This window comes from Micromesistius poutassou (assembly GCF_964030765.1).
Source record: "Micromesistius poutassou genome assembly, chromosome: 20".
NCBI classification, from domain to species: domain Eukaryota; kingdom Metazoa; phylum Chordata; class Actinopteri; order Gadiformes; family Gadidae; genus Micromesistius; species Micromesistius poutassou.
Window position 1 is genome coordinate 14,556,336 of NC_140290.1, and position 16,948 is coordinate 14,573,283.

At 40.0% G+C, this 16,948-nt stretch overlaps 2 protein-coding genes across 2 annotated transcripts in view; both read right to left on the reverse strand.

Moving 5' to 3' along the window:
• The window catches only part of LOC311364853 (uncharacterized protein), a gene marked incomplete at both ends in the record, with an annotated part of 30,067 nt that overhangs the window by 9,914 nt on the left and 3,205 nt on the right, over positions 1-16,948 (reverse strand). The window lies entirely within an intron of this gene.
• Positions 8,998-10,870, reverse strand: LOC311365245 (uncharacterized protein; the record flags this gene model as incomplete). The annotated part of the gene is made up of 3 exons (XM_084484776.1): positions 8,998-9,048; positions 9,474-9,638; positions 9,812-10,870. The coding sequence occupies 3 exons, from the start codon at positions 10,868-10,870 to the stop codon at positions 8,998-9,000; spliced, it is 1,275 nt and encodes a 424-aa protein (XP_084340902.1).

Below are 16,948 nucleotides of genomic sequence, written 5' to 3' on the forward strand. Positions count from 1 at the left end.
GAAACTATCTTCAAATGTAGCATTTTCCACTGAAATTAAAAGGAATGGGAACCATTTTCTTTCTGCAGTCAGAAACTTGAGAGTCAAGTGATGTACTGACGTCTTCAGACAGCTGGCAGAGCACTGGCCCGGCGCAATACAGGTAGTCTGGTCAATAGTCAGTCATGTCATAGATTTAATCATTTATTTCATAAAATGATAATACAATTTAGTTTAGCAGTATGGTTCCACTCTTTTCTCGTGCTCCCTCTAGGTTTTAAAGCATGACATACAGAAGTCAGATACAGAATACCAACATGACAACAGGGAGCACTATACATTCCCCCATGGGGTTCATCAGATATGTCAACCCATTGTGTAGTTTACATACAACACAGAGCAGAACCAGAGCAGGTGGGGGCTGGGTGGGGCTGGGTGAATTCTGCTCAGCACACTCAACTTCACAGAGTGGGTGTTTGAGTTGGAAGGTCTAACATTGACCACCTATCAGTGTACGTGCGTTTGAATGGATTAGGGGGCGCATGTCTGGAGTGTCCTGCCAGAACTAGCTACGCCCATTCATGGGTCTCCTTGACAAACAGCCAGTTTGGAGAACAGGCTGGATAAGAACTGACGCTGAGCTCTTTCCCAGCTTAGTGTTAATAGGAAACTATTAACAAAATGACATGAATGAGTAATATGATATATGAAAGATAATTACAATATAATACCATGATTACAATATAAACTATCGTCCCACATTAACAATGTCTGGACCGTATTTCTGATTAATTTAATGTTATCTTCATTGAAAACAACTGTGCGTTTCTTTAAAAAATAAGGACATTTCTAAGTGACCCAAACTTTTGAACGGTAGTTTATACTATCGCTGTAAATAAAATAGGTGATTTAAATAATGTAACAAAACTAATGGGTAGTACTTTAATAAATAGTATTCATACAAATCAAATTTAGATGATGCATTCATCAACGGAATAGACAAAGGCCTCATATTGTCTTGTTTCCATAGATTTAATTTGTCATCTTTTGTGTGCCTGGAAGTACAAGTAGAGAGTTAATTAGTACAAACATAATGATATAATAATAAGTATTATTATATAACAACACTAATACTTCAATCAATTGTCAAAGGCTTTGAATGTTGGAGTATGGAATTTCAATACCTGCTGATAAAACATACAACAAAAGTAATAGGTTATGGAGAATGTACACGTAGATTCAGCCAAAAGGTTCAATGTGTAAGGCAACCATCTTTGTTGTTATTGCCGCAGACTGAACTGTATAAATGATCATGTGCAACGACTCACTGCATTGTGTTCATCAACATCAGATCAACCTTTGAATGGTGACATCAATCAACATGCATGTTGACCATTTGATTTTGTTAATTGAAAAACGTTACTTAAAGGGGAATCATCCCCCTCTGCTACTTTCTAATAAAAGAGAGCACTGCGGCATGTTGGGAAAACTCAAAACACTAAGGACATGCAGAAAAGTTGGACGGGTGCTAATATTTTTGTGAAGTCGGACCAATGGTGAGCAATAGAGAGAAGAAATACGTTAACATCAATTCAGTAAAATAAACAACCTACATGAACGGAGGGTTACATTTTTTTTACCTGATGCCGCAAAACACGCTCATTTGCCTTCATGTCAAGGATTTACAGCATAGAAGCCTGTCCGATTCTTTTTGGGGGTGTCACCCTGTTGAAAGCAATTTGGAGACGATCACATGAAGCCAGTTCAAATATATATATATAGGTTATGTATAACGTTGGTGGTCACTGGGAATCTCTAGACTTAATTACAGAGTTGTAGTTTAGTGAACACAGGTGTACATCATAAGGTTCATGATGGCCAATGGCAGGTCATTTTCTTAATCAACCCAGAGTTGAATTCCAACAAGCCTTTGAAGCTATTTCAGGGATTTCAATCGTCTCTTTGTGAACAGTGACTCTTAAAACAAAAGAACTACAGAAAAATTCATTACAAAAATAACTCTTTGTTGCAGAATATGCAATGGTGTATTGTAACCTCAGTTCACTGACAGAGTTAGTTGACTTTTAGTTCAGACTAACTCGGGTGCTGGAATGAGGAATTTGCCAGATTGAGCGACGCTAATACTAGTGCTCTTAACCAAACCGTCATCACTATGACAATCTAGGAATACCAACTCAAATCGTACTTACGACAACCATCTCTGTCTGCATTGGACTTGGGGGTGCTGCTGTCGGTGCTGATGGATAGTATACAGGCACCGTTTCCTGAGGATGCATCTTGTTCTGCTGATAGTATGGATCATGGTTCTTCTCCATCGGGTCCTCTGATGTTCGCTTACAGCAATAGCGAATACACTGAAAATAGTTCAAGGTAATTTCAATAAAGGCTTATGCATTGTTTCCTGGACTGTTCAATTTGATGTACTTGCTTTCTCAGCTAAGGCTGAATAACAAGACATGACACCAGGACTTAAGAACATACTAGAATACCAAAATGAAAAAATAAATCACTTTTGTGGATTACTAACCAAAATGATGAAAAGGATGATGAGAAGCAACAGGATGGCTGCAGCTAACACCAGGAGGGCAATGCCCCATCCGGGCACCCAGTCTCTATCGTCACGGTATCCTCCACCACTGGGAGAGCCAGATGTTCCTCCACCACGGGTCGGGTCAGAGGTCACTGTAGGGTCAGGGGTATTGGTGGGGTCAGGGGTCTTGATAAGGCCAGTGGTCTTTGTAGGCTCAGGAATTGAAGTTGGCTCAGGGGTTGTAGGAGGCTGAGGAGTTGAAGGAGTTGAAGTTTGCTCAGGAGTTGTAGTTGGCTTAGGAGTTGAAGTTGGCTTAGGAGTTGTAGTTTGCTCAGGAGTTGAAGTTGGCTCAGGAGTTGAAGTTGGCTTAGGAGTTGTAGTTGGCTCAGGAGTTGTAGTTGGCTCAGGAGTTGTAGTTGGCTCAGGAGTTGAAGTTGGCTCAGGAGTTGTAGTTGGCTTAGGAGTTGAAGTTGGCTCAGGAGTTGTAGGAGGCTGAGGAGTTGAAGGAGTTGAAGTTGGCTCAGGAGTTGTAGTTGGCTTAGGAGTTGTAGTTGGCTTAGGAGTTGAAGTTGGCTCAGGAGTTGAAGTTGGCTCAGGAGTTGGAGTTGGCTCAGGAGTTGTGGTTGGCTCGGGAGTTGAAGTTGGCTCGGGAGTTGTAGTTGGCTCAGGAGTTGAAGTTGGCTCAGGAGTTGAAGGAGTTGTAGTTGGCTCAGGAGTTGTAGTAGTTTTCTTGCACACATCTTTATCTAATATGACCGGCATCGAGTCTTGAGAACAAATAGAAAGAATAGTGAATGTAATTTAACACTGAACATGATTACAACTGTAGTGATTTGCAAAATATTTGGATGTTGACGGACAAATGTGTGAAAATAAAGGTCGTACTCTTTGTGTATTCCTTGTTCACACTGAGGTTCGTCTGGAGTAGGGCATTTGCTAAATTTATTGGAAATAATGCACGGACAATACTCGGGTAAATCCAAGGTGTGTTGAAGATGATAGATGCATTAGCTATCAGTCCAGGGCTGTAAAGTATAAAAATAAAAAATAAAAAACAAACATTTGCTGATAATGAAATTCAAATTGACTGTTTTTTTGGAGTAATGCTTGTATACAGTATGTTTGTCTATACATTTTAAATACCAACAAAAATCCAAAGCAAAACTCAAATCCAGCATACCCAGGGTAGCCAGACTAAAACATAATAATCAAGGGTCACAATACCTGTAGTTTATGCACTCAACACCTCTGTACGATACTTCTGTATCGCATTTGTTACAGTGGTAAATGCCGTCAAGCTGTAGGACGCACCAATAGTTGCTCTGATTAAATTAAGCTACCGTGTCATTTTGAACAAAAATGGTACATGTGTATGTATGCTAGTTCAAAAAAATCACTTTCCAATACACCCCCTTATAATGTCACACTGTGGTCTGAGTTTGACAAGCTGTTGTGTAGAACAATAGCTATATTTTTTTTTTTTATGGCTATTAGAGTATCTTCTTTTTTTTGTTACATACGAAAAGGCTTTACCAGTGTCGCCACTTCTGAATCCAACATCTTGGAGAACTCTGATTCAGGATTCAGCAGGGAGGCATTGAAGGCCACATTGGTGATCTCGATTGCCAAAGCCACAGTCGTAGTGTTTACCGTGGCAGGGTCTAGTGAATCTGCAGATGAACCTGAAGGGTTTGAATGCGCGATATTATCATATCATAGAATGAAGTTACATTTCCACATGAGTTAGGTTTCTGTTGGGATGCATTCCATGGGAGCACCATTTACAAGAACCGATAGACCCTTTTCCCAGAGGTGTCATCGTAGGACAAACCCAGGTGTCGCTCATTGCACTATTTATGGATCTGCTCCTTTTGTGAACCAGGACACGGGTAGTAGACTTATCTTCACTAGTTTGGTCTACTGCCCGTGCCCTGGTACATCAAAGGAGCAGAGCCATACTGTGGTATGAGCAGCTCCTGTGTTTGTCAATATGACAAAATGATGTCTTTATGATAGAATACTGCTTACCTCTGTAAAAAGGGTCTACTGTTTGAGGTCACTTAACATGGACAGAAGAAAACCTTTGCCAACCCAACATAGAGTCAATGTTCTCCCATTGTTAGGATGGAATATAATTGGATCCCCATCAATTGTTCTGAACAAACTTAATTATTAGACATTTTAAACAAATTCTCACCTGGAGTTGAAGAAATGGTAAGGCATAGCAGGACCCCCCATACCCATCTCGACAGTTGACTCATCTTGTAGAAAGCCAGTCAAATATTGCCAGTTAAGAGGAAATCCGGTCAGACCAGGGAATGGAACCGTGCTTGATACGTGACAATATGTGATCAAATGTTGCAGTGTTTTCATTCAATGATTTTATCCTCTAGTTTTGTCCATGGGCTTGGCCAAGAGGGTGGCGTTGAAACTAGTGACACCTATTCTATATTGGTTTTTAGTCACAGTTATTAAAAAGTATGTTTGCGTCATCTATGACCTGATTATTGACTGTGGGCTGGATTCATCATTGCCATGGGACTTGATTCCCATTGTGTTTTATCTAATCTAGACTTTAAAAAAAAAGTGAAACAATGAATATGCTGACACTGCAAGAACCTTTTGTCCCCTTGTTGAATTTAGTTATTTTCCATACAACATATATATCATGTTGACCAAATATAATTACAAATACAGTAAGTTGTTCAGAGACAACAATGTGAAACAATATAAAGTCATGTCAATATGAAAAAAGGAGCCATGTTCAATCCCTGACCATGGTGATGTACAAAGGAGTGTTCCTCTGTTATCTGAAAGACCATAAATACAGTCTACAGGGCTTTGGTAGGAGTTGTTTAAAAAACCTTTAATGGAAGACTAATATTGTTGCACCAAGAAAAGTGACAAAAGCTTCAACAAATCTTTGTACAGTCGGTTGTGGCGGAAATGACAAAACATGAGTACAAGTTTTACTTCAACTGATGCTCTTCACCAGGGCTAAGCACCGACATTGGGAGTCAGGTTAGCATTTGCGCTCAAACTTTACTTCAGTATTAGTGTGACGTGCAGTGGGCGGTGCTGAAGTGCAGAAGACGCGCCTCCCGGTTACCCACAATCAGTAGCTTGCGATGACCCTAAATTTCAGTGGGGCAGAAACTACTGGCATATGACCACACCCACAATTTATATGTTTTTTTAATATGTACATATTATATACATATATAATATTGTATTATATATTATTATATACATATATATATATATATATATATATAGGCTTCACATCACTCACACTCGTGGTCCATAAATCCCCTTGTCCTGTTGTTTGATGGATAACTTCTCTTCCAATTTTAACCTCTCAAATGATTTTTTTAACAGAAACTCAACACTGTTAATCACAGGTGCAACACCACTCGCCATATCTTCATCTGATATAGAAACAACGAAAGATACTGGCTGAATAATTTGAGTTAAAACAACAGTTGAGAATAGAATATGACCATGGGGCAGACTACTTTACGACGCGTCTTTTAGCTAGGATTGCAATTCTTATTGCAGCCTGCAGGGTTATGTGATAAACATATGGAGGAACGCGGTTGTTGAGCTGCCCTGCCCCAACATTGCATGACACGTTAAACTCAGCTACCCATCAACTCGCCAAAATCCAAAATTTGACGTCAACAGACCAAAAATAGTCGGAATGCCTACTGAAACTATAGATAGTTAATGTGACAATCACATTATTAAAAATAGACTTCACACAGCAGGCTGGGCTACTCGGAACGGGGGCCTTAACGCAACGTGATACAAATCAAACCGTTTTTGAAAGACGCTGAAATTGGTTTTGCAGATATTACCAGTGAGAGTAATAAGGGGTATTTCTAACATACAGGTGTAACAGACTTTGACCAGCCTGCATTAATATCAAAAGTCTTTGTATGATGAGTTGATGACTGACGACGCAGAGGAGATGTGGGGTAGATCTGTCAGCATTTATTCTGTAACACACGACAGATAGGGCACATCACACATGGGCAGTGGAAAAGAATAAAAGACAATACACGTGATCGTATAGTGTAGTAATAGTACAAGGTATAATAAACGAAAATAATAAAAATGCATGCATAATTATGAATTAAATACTGGACAGATCTTTAAATGCTCTTTAACACACACATACCTGTAACACACGACAGATAGGGCTATGGAAGTATATCTGTCTCATCGGATTTTGAAAATAAAAAGCCATTGAATTTTAAGCACTGAATATTTATGCATTTAAATAACGTATCTGAATGTTTTGCCACTGAATTAAAGCCATTGCATTTTTAGCACTGAATATTTATGCTTTGAAATAACATATTTGAATTTTTTGCCTCTGAATTTAACTATTTAAATTTTCAACAAATCATTTTCACCGTTATTTTCACAAATTCAAAATCGAATATTCAACGTTAAAAAATTATATATGCAAAATTCTGATGCAAAATTCAATGTATAAAATTAACCCTAACCCTAACCCATTAATTTAACTCTTTAAATTAAAAAAAAAAAAAAACCTGGCTAAAACCTGCTTTGCACATCATGCCTTCCCGCAGAGTCAGGTATCCAACGAGTGACGCTCATATTCCTGCTCGCTCTCCTTGCTTGACCGCAATCTAGCATCTAGGATCGATCGCTCTTCCTTGGGTCCCCCGGATGTTAACACTGAATTTCATACATTGAATTTTGCAGCTGAATTTGGCATGTTGAATTTGGGGACATTGAAAATATTTAAGTTGAATTTTATACATTGAATTCTGCATATGAATTTTGCAAATTAAAACGAATTATAACATTGAATATTACATTTAGAATTTGTGAACATTGAAAAATAAAGGTGAAAATTATTTGTTGAAATTTAAAGAGTTTAATTCAAAGGCAAAAAATTCAGATTTGTTATTTCAATGCATAATTATTCAGTGCTTAAAATTCAATGGATTTTTATTTTCAAAATCCGATGAGACAGATATGCTTCCATATAGGGCACATCAAACCCCATGTGTGATGTGCCCTATGGAAGCATATCTGTGGCAGGGGAAAAAAACGCTGGCATCCCTACGACCAGTTAGCATCTACTTAATAGCATTCAACAACTCACGCGTATTATATGACGCTAATTTGCATATTTGCAGAATTACTAACAGCGGAACTGAGAGTAGGCATTCTTGCACAAAAAAAAAAAAAAATGCCCCATCAGAAACAATAACAAAACCATGAGTGGTACTAAAAAAAATCATGTTTGTTACAGTCTGGAATTTGGGGAAGTTCACTATAAACTAAACATTTATTACACTGGTACGCAGGCATGTAACCCTATTCTAGTAGTACCCCCAAATGCAATTATTAACCCTAAAAAAGCATGATAAGGGATCTTTAACTTTACAGAGTAGGTGTTTGAGTCGGAAGGTCCTAAATTGACCGCCTATTAGTGTACATGCGCTTGATTGGATTAGGGGGCGCATGACTAGAGTGTCCCGCCAGAACTAGCTACGCCCATTCATGGGTCTCCTTGACAAAAGCCAGTTTTGAGAACAGGCTGGATAAGAACTCTGACGCTGAGCTCTTTCCCAGCTTATCATGGACATGGGGCTTGAGCAGGAAACTATTAACAAAATGACATGTATGAATTACTGATGTATTACAATATAATACAATGATTACATTATATATTTTCGCTGTAAATACAGTTCTTGATGTAAATAGTGTAAGAAACAGTAATGTAAGTACTGTAATAAATAGTATTCATACTAATCAATTTCAGATGATGCCTTAATCAACGGTATAGACAAAGGCCTCCGTATCTTGTTCCAATAGGTTTCATTAGTCATCTTTTGTGTGCCTGGAAGTACAAATAGGCAGTTTATTAGTACAAACAGTGATATAATAATAACTATTACTACATAACAACACTAATACTTTATTAATTATCAAGGGTTTTTAATGTTGGCGAATGGAATTTCAACACTTTCTGACAACATAAAACAACAGTAAATGCTTTGGGAGAGTGCAAACATAGATTCACACAAAAGGTACAATATGTAAGGCAGTTACTTTGTTATTAAAAATGCCTCTATTTTTATTTGAACTTAACTGTATAAATGATCATGTGCAACGACTCACTGCATTGTGTTAATCAACATCAGATTAACATTTCAATGGTGACATCAATCAACATGCAAGGGAACCATCCCCCTCTGCTACTTTCTATTAAAAGAGATCACTACTGCGTGTTGGGAAAACTCAAAACGCTAAAGACATAAAGAAAAGTTGGATCGGTGCTAATCTTTTTGTGAAGTCAGACTGATAGGGAGCAATAGAGAGAATAAATACTTTAACATCAATTCAGTAAAATAAATAACCTACATGAACGGAGGGTTACTTTTTTTTTTACCTGATGCCGCAAAACACGCTCATTTGCCTTCATGTCAAGGATTTACAGCATAGAAGCCTGTCCGATTCTTTTTGGGTGTGTCACCCTGTTGAAAGCAATTTGGAAACGATCACACGAAGCCAGTTCAAATATATATATATAGGTTATGTATAACGTTGGTGGTCACTGGGAATCTCTAGACTAGGCAAGCCATTTTCTTAATCAACCCAGAGTTTAATTCCAACAAGCCTTTGAAGCTATTTCAGGGATTTTAATCGTCTCTTTGTGAACAGTGACTCTTAAAACAAAAGAATTACAGACAAATTCATTACAAAAATAACTCTTTGTTGCAGAATATGCAATGGTGTATTGTAACCTCAGTTCACTGACGGAGTTAGTTGACTTTTAGTTCAGACTAACTCGGGTGCTGGAATGAGGAATTTGCCAGATTGAGCAACGCTAATACTAGTGCTCTTAACCAAACCGTCATCACTATGACAATCTAGGAATACCAACACAAATCGTACTTACGACAACCATCTCTGTCTGCATTGGACTTGGGGGCGCTGTTGTCTGTGCTGATGGATAGTATACAGGCACCGTTTCCTGAGGATGCATCTTGTTCTGCTGATAGTATGGATCATGGTTCTTCTCCATCGGGTCCTCTGATGTTCGCTTACAGCAATAACGAATAAACTGAAAATAGTTCAAGGTAATTTCAACAAAGGCTTATGCATTGTTTCCTGGACTGTTCAATTTGATGTACTTGCTTTCTCAGCTAAGGCTGAATGACAAGACATGACACCAGGACTTAAGAACATACTAGAATACCAAAATGAAAAAATAAATCACTTTTGTGGATTACTAACCAAAAGGATGAAAAGGATGATGAGAAGCAACAGGATGGCTGCAGCTAACACCAGGAGGGCAATGCCCCATCCGGGCACCCAGTCTCTATCGTCACGGTATCCTCCACCACTGGGAGAGCCAGATGTTCCTCCACCACGGGTCGGGTCAGAGGTCTCTGTAGGGTCAGGGGTATTGGTGGGGTCAGGGGTCTTGATAAGGCCAGTGGTCTTTGTAGGCTCAGGAATTGAAGTTGGCTCAGGGGTTGTAGGAGGCTGAGGAGTTGAAGGAGTTGAAGTTGGCTCAGGAGTTGTAGTTGGCTTAGGAGTTGTAGTTGGCTCAGGAGTTGAAGTTGGCTCAGGAGTTGAAGTTGGCTTAGGAGTTGTAGTTGGCTCAGGAGTTGTAGTTGGCTCAGGAGTTGAAGTTGGCTCAGGAGTTGTAGTTGGCTTAGGAGTTGGAGTTGGCTCAGGAGTTGAAGTTGGCTCAGGAGTTGTAGGAGGCTGAGGAGTTGAAGGAGTTGAAGTTAGCTCAGGAGTTGTAGTTGGCTTAGGAGTTGTAGTTGGCTTAGGAGTTGTAGTTGGCTCAGGAGTTGAAGTTGGCTTAGGAGTTGTAGTTGGCTCAGGAGTTGTAGTTGGCTCAGGAGTTGAAGTTGGCTCAGGAGTTGTAGTTGGCTTAGGAGTTGAAGTTGGCTCAGGAGTTGAAGTTGGCTCAGGAGTTGTAGGAGGCTGAGGAGTTGAAGGAGTTGAAGTTGGCTCAGGAGTTGTAGTTGGCTTAGGAGTTGTAGTTGGCTTAGGAGTTGTAGTTGGCTCAGGAGTTGAAGTTGGCTCAGGAGTTGAAGTTGGCTTAGGAGTTGAAGTTGGCTCAGGAGTTGAAGTTGGCTCAGGAGTTGAAGTTGGCTCAGGAGTTGTAGTTGGCTCAGGAGTTGAAGTTGGCTCGGGAGTTGTAGTTGGCTTAGGAGTTGTAGTTGGCTCAGGAGTTGTAGTTGGCTCAGGAGTTGAAGTTGGCTCAGGAGTTGAAGGAGTTGTAGTTGGCTCTGGAGTTGTAGTTTTCTTGCACACATCTTTATCTAATAAGACCGGCATCGAGTCTTGAGAACAAATAGAAAGAATAGTGAATGTAATTTAACACTGAACATGATTACAACTGTAGTGATTTGCAAAATATTTGGATGTTGACGGACAAATGTGTGAAAATAAAGGTTGTACTCTTTGTGTATTCCTTGTTCACACTGAGGTTCGTCTGGAGTAGGGCATTTGCAAAATTTATTGGAAATAATGCACGGACAATACTCGGGTCAATCCAAGGTGTGTTGAAGATGATAGATGCGTTAGCTATCAGTCCAGGGCTGTAAAGTATAAAAATAAAAAATAAAAAACAAACATTTGCTGATAATGAAATTCAAATTGACTGTTTTTTTGGAGTAATGCTTGTATACAGTATGTTTGTCTATACATTTTAAATACCAACAAAAATCCAAAGCAAAACTCAAATCCAGCATACCCAGGGTAGCCAGACTAAAACATAATAATCAAGGGTCACAATACCTGTAGTTTATGCACTCAACACCTCTGTACGATGCTTTTGTATCGCATTTGTTACAGTGGTAAATGCCGTCAAGCTGTAGGACGCACCAATAGTTGCTCTGATTAAATTAAGCTACCTTGTCATTTGGAACAAAAATGGTACATGTGTATGTATGCTAGTTCAAAAAAATCACTTTCCAATACACCCCCTTATAAGGGGGTCTTTTCTTTTTTTACATACGAAACATATGAGTTTGTTTATTTGTTTTGGACATTTTGATTTGTCCTGATATCTCAGAACTGTGGTGTTGTTGTTGTTAGAGGCTTTACCAGCGTCTCCACTTCTGCATCCAACATCTTGGAGAACTCTGATTCCCTATTCAGAAGGGAGGCATTGAAGGCCACATTGGTGATCTTGATTGCCAAACCCACATTCGTAGTGTTTGAATCAGCAGGGTCTACTGAATCTGCAGAGGAATCTGAGGGGTTTAAGTGTGACATATTATCATCCACATCCACTCATATTCCACATGAGTTAGGTTTCTGTTGGATTTTACAAAATGATGCATTCCATGGGAGCACCTTTTACAACAACCAATAGACCCTTGTCCTTAGGATGAACCCAGGTGTCGCTCATAGCACTATTTATGGATCTGCTCCTTTTATGAACCGGGACACAGGTAGTAGACTTAGCTTCACTAGTTTGGTCTACTGCCCATGCCCTGGTCCATCAACAGAGCAGAGCCATATTGTGTTATGAGCAGCTCCTGTGTTTGTCCTGAATATGATGAAAAACTATGGCCTTATGATAGAATACTGCTTACCTCTGTAAAAAGGGTCTACTGTTTGAGGTTATAGTCTAAAGACACTTAACATGAACAGAAGAAAACCTTTGCCAACCCAACATAGAGTCAATGTTTTCCCATTGTTAGGATGTAATATAATTGGATCATCATCAATTATTCTGTACTAACTTCATTATAAAATATTTTAAACAAATTCTCACCTGGAGTTGAAGAAATGGTAAGGCATAGCAGGACCCCCCATACCCATCTCGATAGTTGACTCATCTTGTAGAAAGCCAGTCAAATATTTCCAGTTAAAATGAAATCCGGTCAGACCAGGGAACGGAACCGTGCTTGATGTGTGACAATATGTGATAAAAATGTTGCACAGTGTTTTCATTCAAAGATTTTATCCTCTAGTTTCGTCAATGGGCTTCGCCAAGAGGGTGGGCCTTGAAACTAATGAAACCTATTCTATATCGTTTTTAGGTATGTTTGCTTGATTCCCATTGTGTTTTATCTAATCTAGACTCTTAACAAAAAAAAAAATCAAACAATGAATATGTTTACACTGCAGCCACCTTTTGTCCCGTTGTTGAATTTACAGATATTGCAAAGCCTTTTCGACACATTACCATGCATATATCATGTTGACCTAATCTAATTACAAATACATTAAGTTGTTCAAAGACAACAACATGAAACAATATAAAATCAATATGAAAAAAGGAGCCATGTTCTATCCCTGACCATGTTGATGTACAAAGTTGGGTTGTTTTTATTTTCTCTGAAAGACCATAAAAACAATCTACTGGGCTTTGTTTGGAGTTGGCTAAAAAGACAATAATGGAAGTCAAATATTGTTGCACCAACAAAAGTGTCAAGTTATACTTCAACTGATGCTCTTCATCAGGGCTATGCACTGACATTGGGACTCAAGAAACGTAACAGGGCATCGTGACCCACCCAACCAACCAACATGGCTAAGAGGTGATTAAGGTCTGTTCTTGACTTCTTGTCAGAATTTACCCTACTTCTACTACAGGGACGAACAGAATACTGTTTACCCTTTGCTAAGAATGTATTTTTCTGTACTTTTATAAGTTGAATCAATCAGGTAGTAAAAGTTATGCTATAGCAATATCTATGTTTGCAAGTAATGTAAGTCATCATATATACGGGTGATTTTTCCTTTTTGCTTTGCTGTAAGGTTAACGTAGATTGATTGACTTCTAAACTCATAGACTAGCCAGGCCTTAGAAGGCCCATGCTCTAGCAATGTGTGAAAGGCTACTTCAAGACAAAGAGGTTGTGAGAGTGTGGTGACTGATAACATACTTACAAGGCTAATTAACAACTTTGTATAAGGGAGGTTTCCAGTTGCAAAGCAGGAATCACGCTCTTGATAAGGAACCAGCTGCATCTGAGGAATTTGCATGGACAGTGGAGAACAACAGCCGGAGGAGATGGATCCAAGGAGATACCGAAGGAGGAGTAACCAATGTTGTTTGTTGATCATGTGTCGACATCCAACTTCACGTGCAGAACCGCCAGGCCAACTCCCACGGAGAGACTGTCGGGCCCGAAACGTATTCTCTCTGTTCTGCAGAATATATTGGTGTATTGTGTAAGCTTTTCAACGGCATAGAATTAATTATCTTAAACTTAGTTCACAGTGTGCAGTATCTGATTCAAGCCTCTAGTGCAGGGGTGCCCAGATTTTTCATCTTGTGAGCTACTTTCAAAATGACCAGGTCAAAAATCTACCTACGTTAAAAAATGCTAAACATATATTTATTTATGTATACTGAGTACATACTCTGATGACTTGCACTGAATGGAGTCAGCCAGGGTTGCATAGTCCGGACAGTAGCTGCTGGTAGCTAGTCTCAAGCAGGCTTCCAAATGACCATCAGTCATGGTGGAACCAAATTAAGACTTAATAATCTTCATGTGGGAAAAAGCTGACTGGCATAAATAAGTAGAGCTAAATAATGCATTCAAGGAGGTTGCACATTTTCTCATATTTGGATAATTTTACTTTGTGAGTAAGTTCCAAAATTGTCCACAAGCCCTGGGCTTAAGCTCAATGTCAGCTATAACTATAAAAATCTCATCCTCCGGTCTGGCATTGGAGTGGGCGATGCCATCATCTACCTCCTCCACAGAGCTCTCCCACCTGGAAACAGCTGGAAGCACTGTGAGGATCATGTTCTATGATTTCTCCAGTGCTTTCAACACCATCCAGCCCACACTACTGAGGGACAAGCTGGAACACGGCTGGAGTGGACCCTCACCTCGCTGCCTGGACTACCTCACAAACCGTCCACAGTATGTGAGGAGTAAGTGTTGGACTGCCAGCACGGGGGCCCCACAGGGAACCGTCCTGGCTCCCTTCCTTTTCACCCTCTACACTGCAGACTTCTCATACAACCTCTCACACTGCTATCTCCAGAAGTTTTCTGATGACTGTGCGGTGATCGGTCTCATCAGGGACGGGGACGACACTGAGGACAGGGGACTAAACCGGGTCTTTGTGGAGTGGAACCACCTCGAGATCAATGCGGGGAAGACTAAGGAGCTGGTTGTGGAATCCGCAGGCGTAAACATCCCCCACCCACACCGGTGAACATCCAGGGGGTCGACATTGAGTTTGTGAACTCATACAGGTACCTTGGACTACACACACTAACAATAAAACAGACTGTAGCTGGATGATCAACGCCCTCTACAAAAAAGGCCAGAGCAGACTCTTTCTGCTAAAGAAACTCAGGTCCTTTGGTGCGCAGGGGGCACTCCTGAGGACCTTTTATGACTCTGTGGTGGCATCAGCCATCTTTTTTGGTGTGGTGTGCTGGCGCAGCAGCATCACGGCTGCTGAGAGGAAGAGGCTGAACAAACTCATCAAGAGAGCCAGCTCTGTCCTGGGGTGCTCGCTCCACCCAGTGGAGGTGGTTGATGTCAGGAGGATGATAGCGAAGCTATCCCCTTCACGGGACACTTACATCACTGAGCAGCACCTTCAGTGATAGGCTGAGACACCCGCGGTGTGTGACAGAGAGGTACCGCAGGACGTTCCTTACTGCAGCCGTCAGACTCCACAATCAGCACTGCTCTCACTGACACACACATATTGTATTTTTTTGTATTTTGCACGACTGTCGTCTTTATTTCTTTATTGCACTTTATCGTCTTTGCTCTTTGCTGCTGTAACACTGCAAATTTCCCCACTGTGGGACTAATAAAGGATTGTCTTATGTTTGTGTGTGGTACATCTGGGAGCCGTAGCATCTTATCTTATCCACTGCAGACGAGTTCAGGTGAAACAGTGCTGCAATTTTTGATGCAGCACGGTAACAGTGGGACTCAAGAAAAATGTTAGTGTTTCCAAACATTAGGAAAGACATGCAGAAGGATACATAAGATGAAGCCAATCCAGAACTTGCTCTTGGCAGGTGATGAAATCGACAAGAAAGCCTGACATTTGATAAATCTTTTAATTTGGAATAGAAGCTAAACATTCCAAAACCTGAGGAGATTAATAAAGGATACTCATTTCAGATTAAGTCAGGGCCCTGACAATAATGAACCTACATTTATATTTAATGGGGGAATTATAATTGTCACCTGTAATTTCATAGTTTTCAAGGGTATGATTGTTTGCTCAACGAGAAGTACAGTTGTTTAATACTAATATATGAATATGCTGCCTTCTGCTGTTCCTTCTCTTCATCCTGTACATGCATCTAACTGTTCTTATAAAACAACCACACTTGACCTTCCAAAGGTTCATTTTCAAATATAAACATTTAAAAATTGGAATGGCGTCTCCAGCTAAAATGATGTAGGAGGTGGTAGGTAGAGTCACCAAATACATTTCTCCCTAGAAATATGATCAGAATGCATTGTAATGCCGAAACAATTATCAAACATAGCATTTTCCACTGAAATTAGAAGGAATGGCAACCTTTTTGTTTCTGCAGTCAGAAACTTCAGTCAAGTGATGTACTGCTGTTGTCTTCAGCCAGCTGGGAGATTGCTGGACCGTCGCAATACAGGTAGTTCTGTCAATAATCACTCATGTCATAGATTTAACTATTTATTTCAAAAAATGGTAACACAATTTAGTTTAGCAGTATGGTTCCACTCTTTTCTCGTGCTCCCTGCTGTAGGTTTTAAAGCATGACATACAGAAGTCAGATACAGAATACCAACATGACAACAGGGAGCACTATACATTCCCCCATGGGGTTCATCAGATATGTCAACCCATTGTGTAGTTTACATACAACACAGAGCAGAACCAGAGCAGGTGGGGGCTGGGTGGGGCTGGGTGAATTCTGGTCAGCACACTCAACTTCACAGAGTGTGTGTTTGAGTTGGAAGGTTGGCTATTAGTGTACGTGCGTTTGATTGGATTAGGGGCCACATGACTAGTGTCCCCCCCCCCCCCAAAACTAGCTACGCCCATTTATGGGTCTCCTTGACGAACAGCCAGTTTTTGGTTTAGGTTGGAGAACAGGCTGGAATAAGAACTCTGACGCTGAGCTCTTTCCCAGCTTATCATGGACATGGGGCTTGAGCAGGAAACTATTAACAAAATGACATGAATGAGTAATATGATATATGAACGATTATTACAATATAATACAATGATTACAATAGATATTCCGGCTATAAATAAAGTTGTTGATGTAAATAGTGTAACAAACAGAAATGGGTAATACTGTGATAAATAGTATTCATACAAATCAAATTCAGATGATTCACTACGGAATAGACAAAGGCCTCCTATTCTCTTGTTACCATAGGTTTCATTGGTCATCTTTTGATATTATATCACACTTAGTGT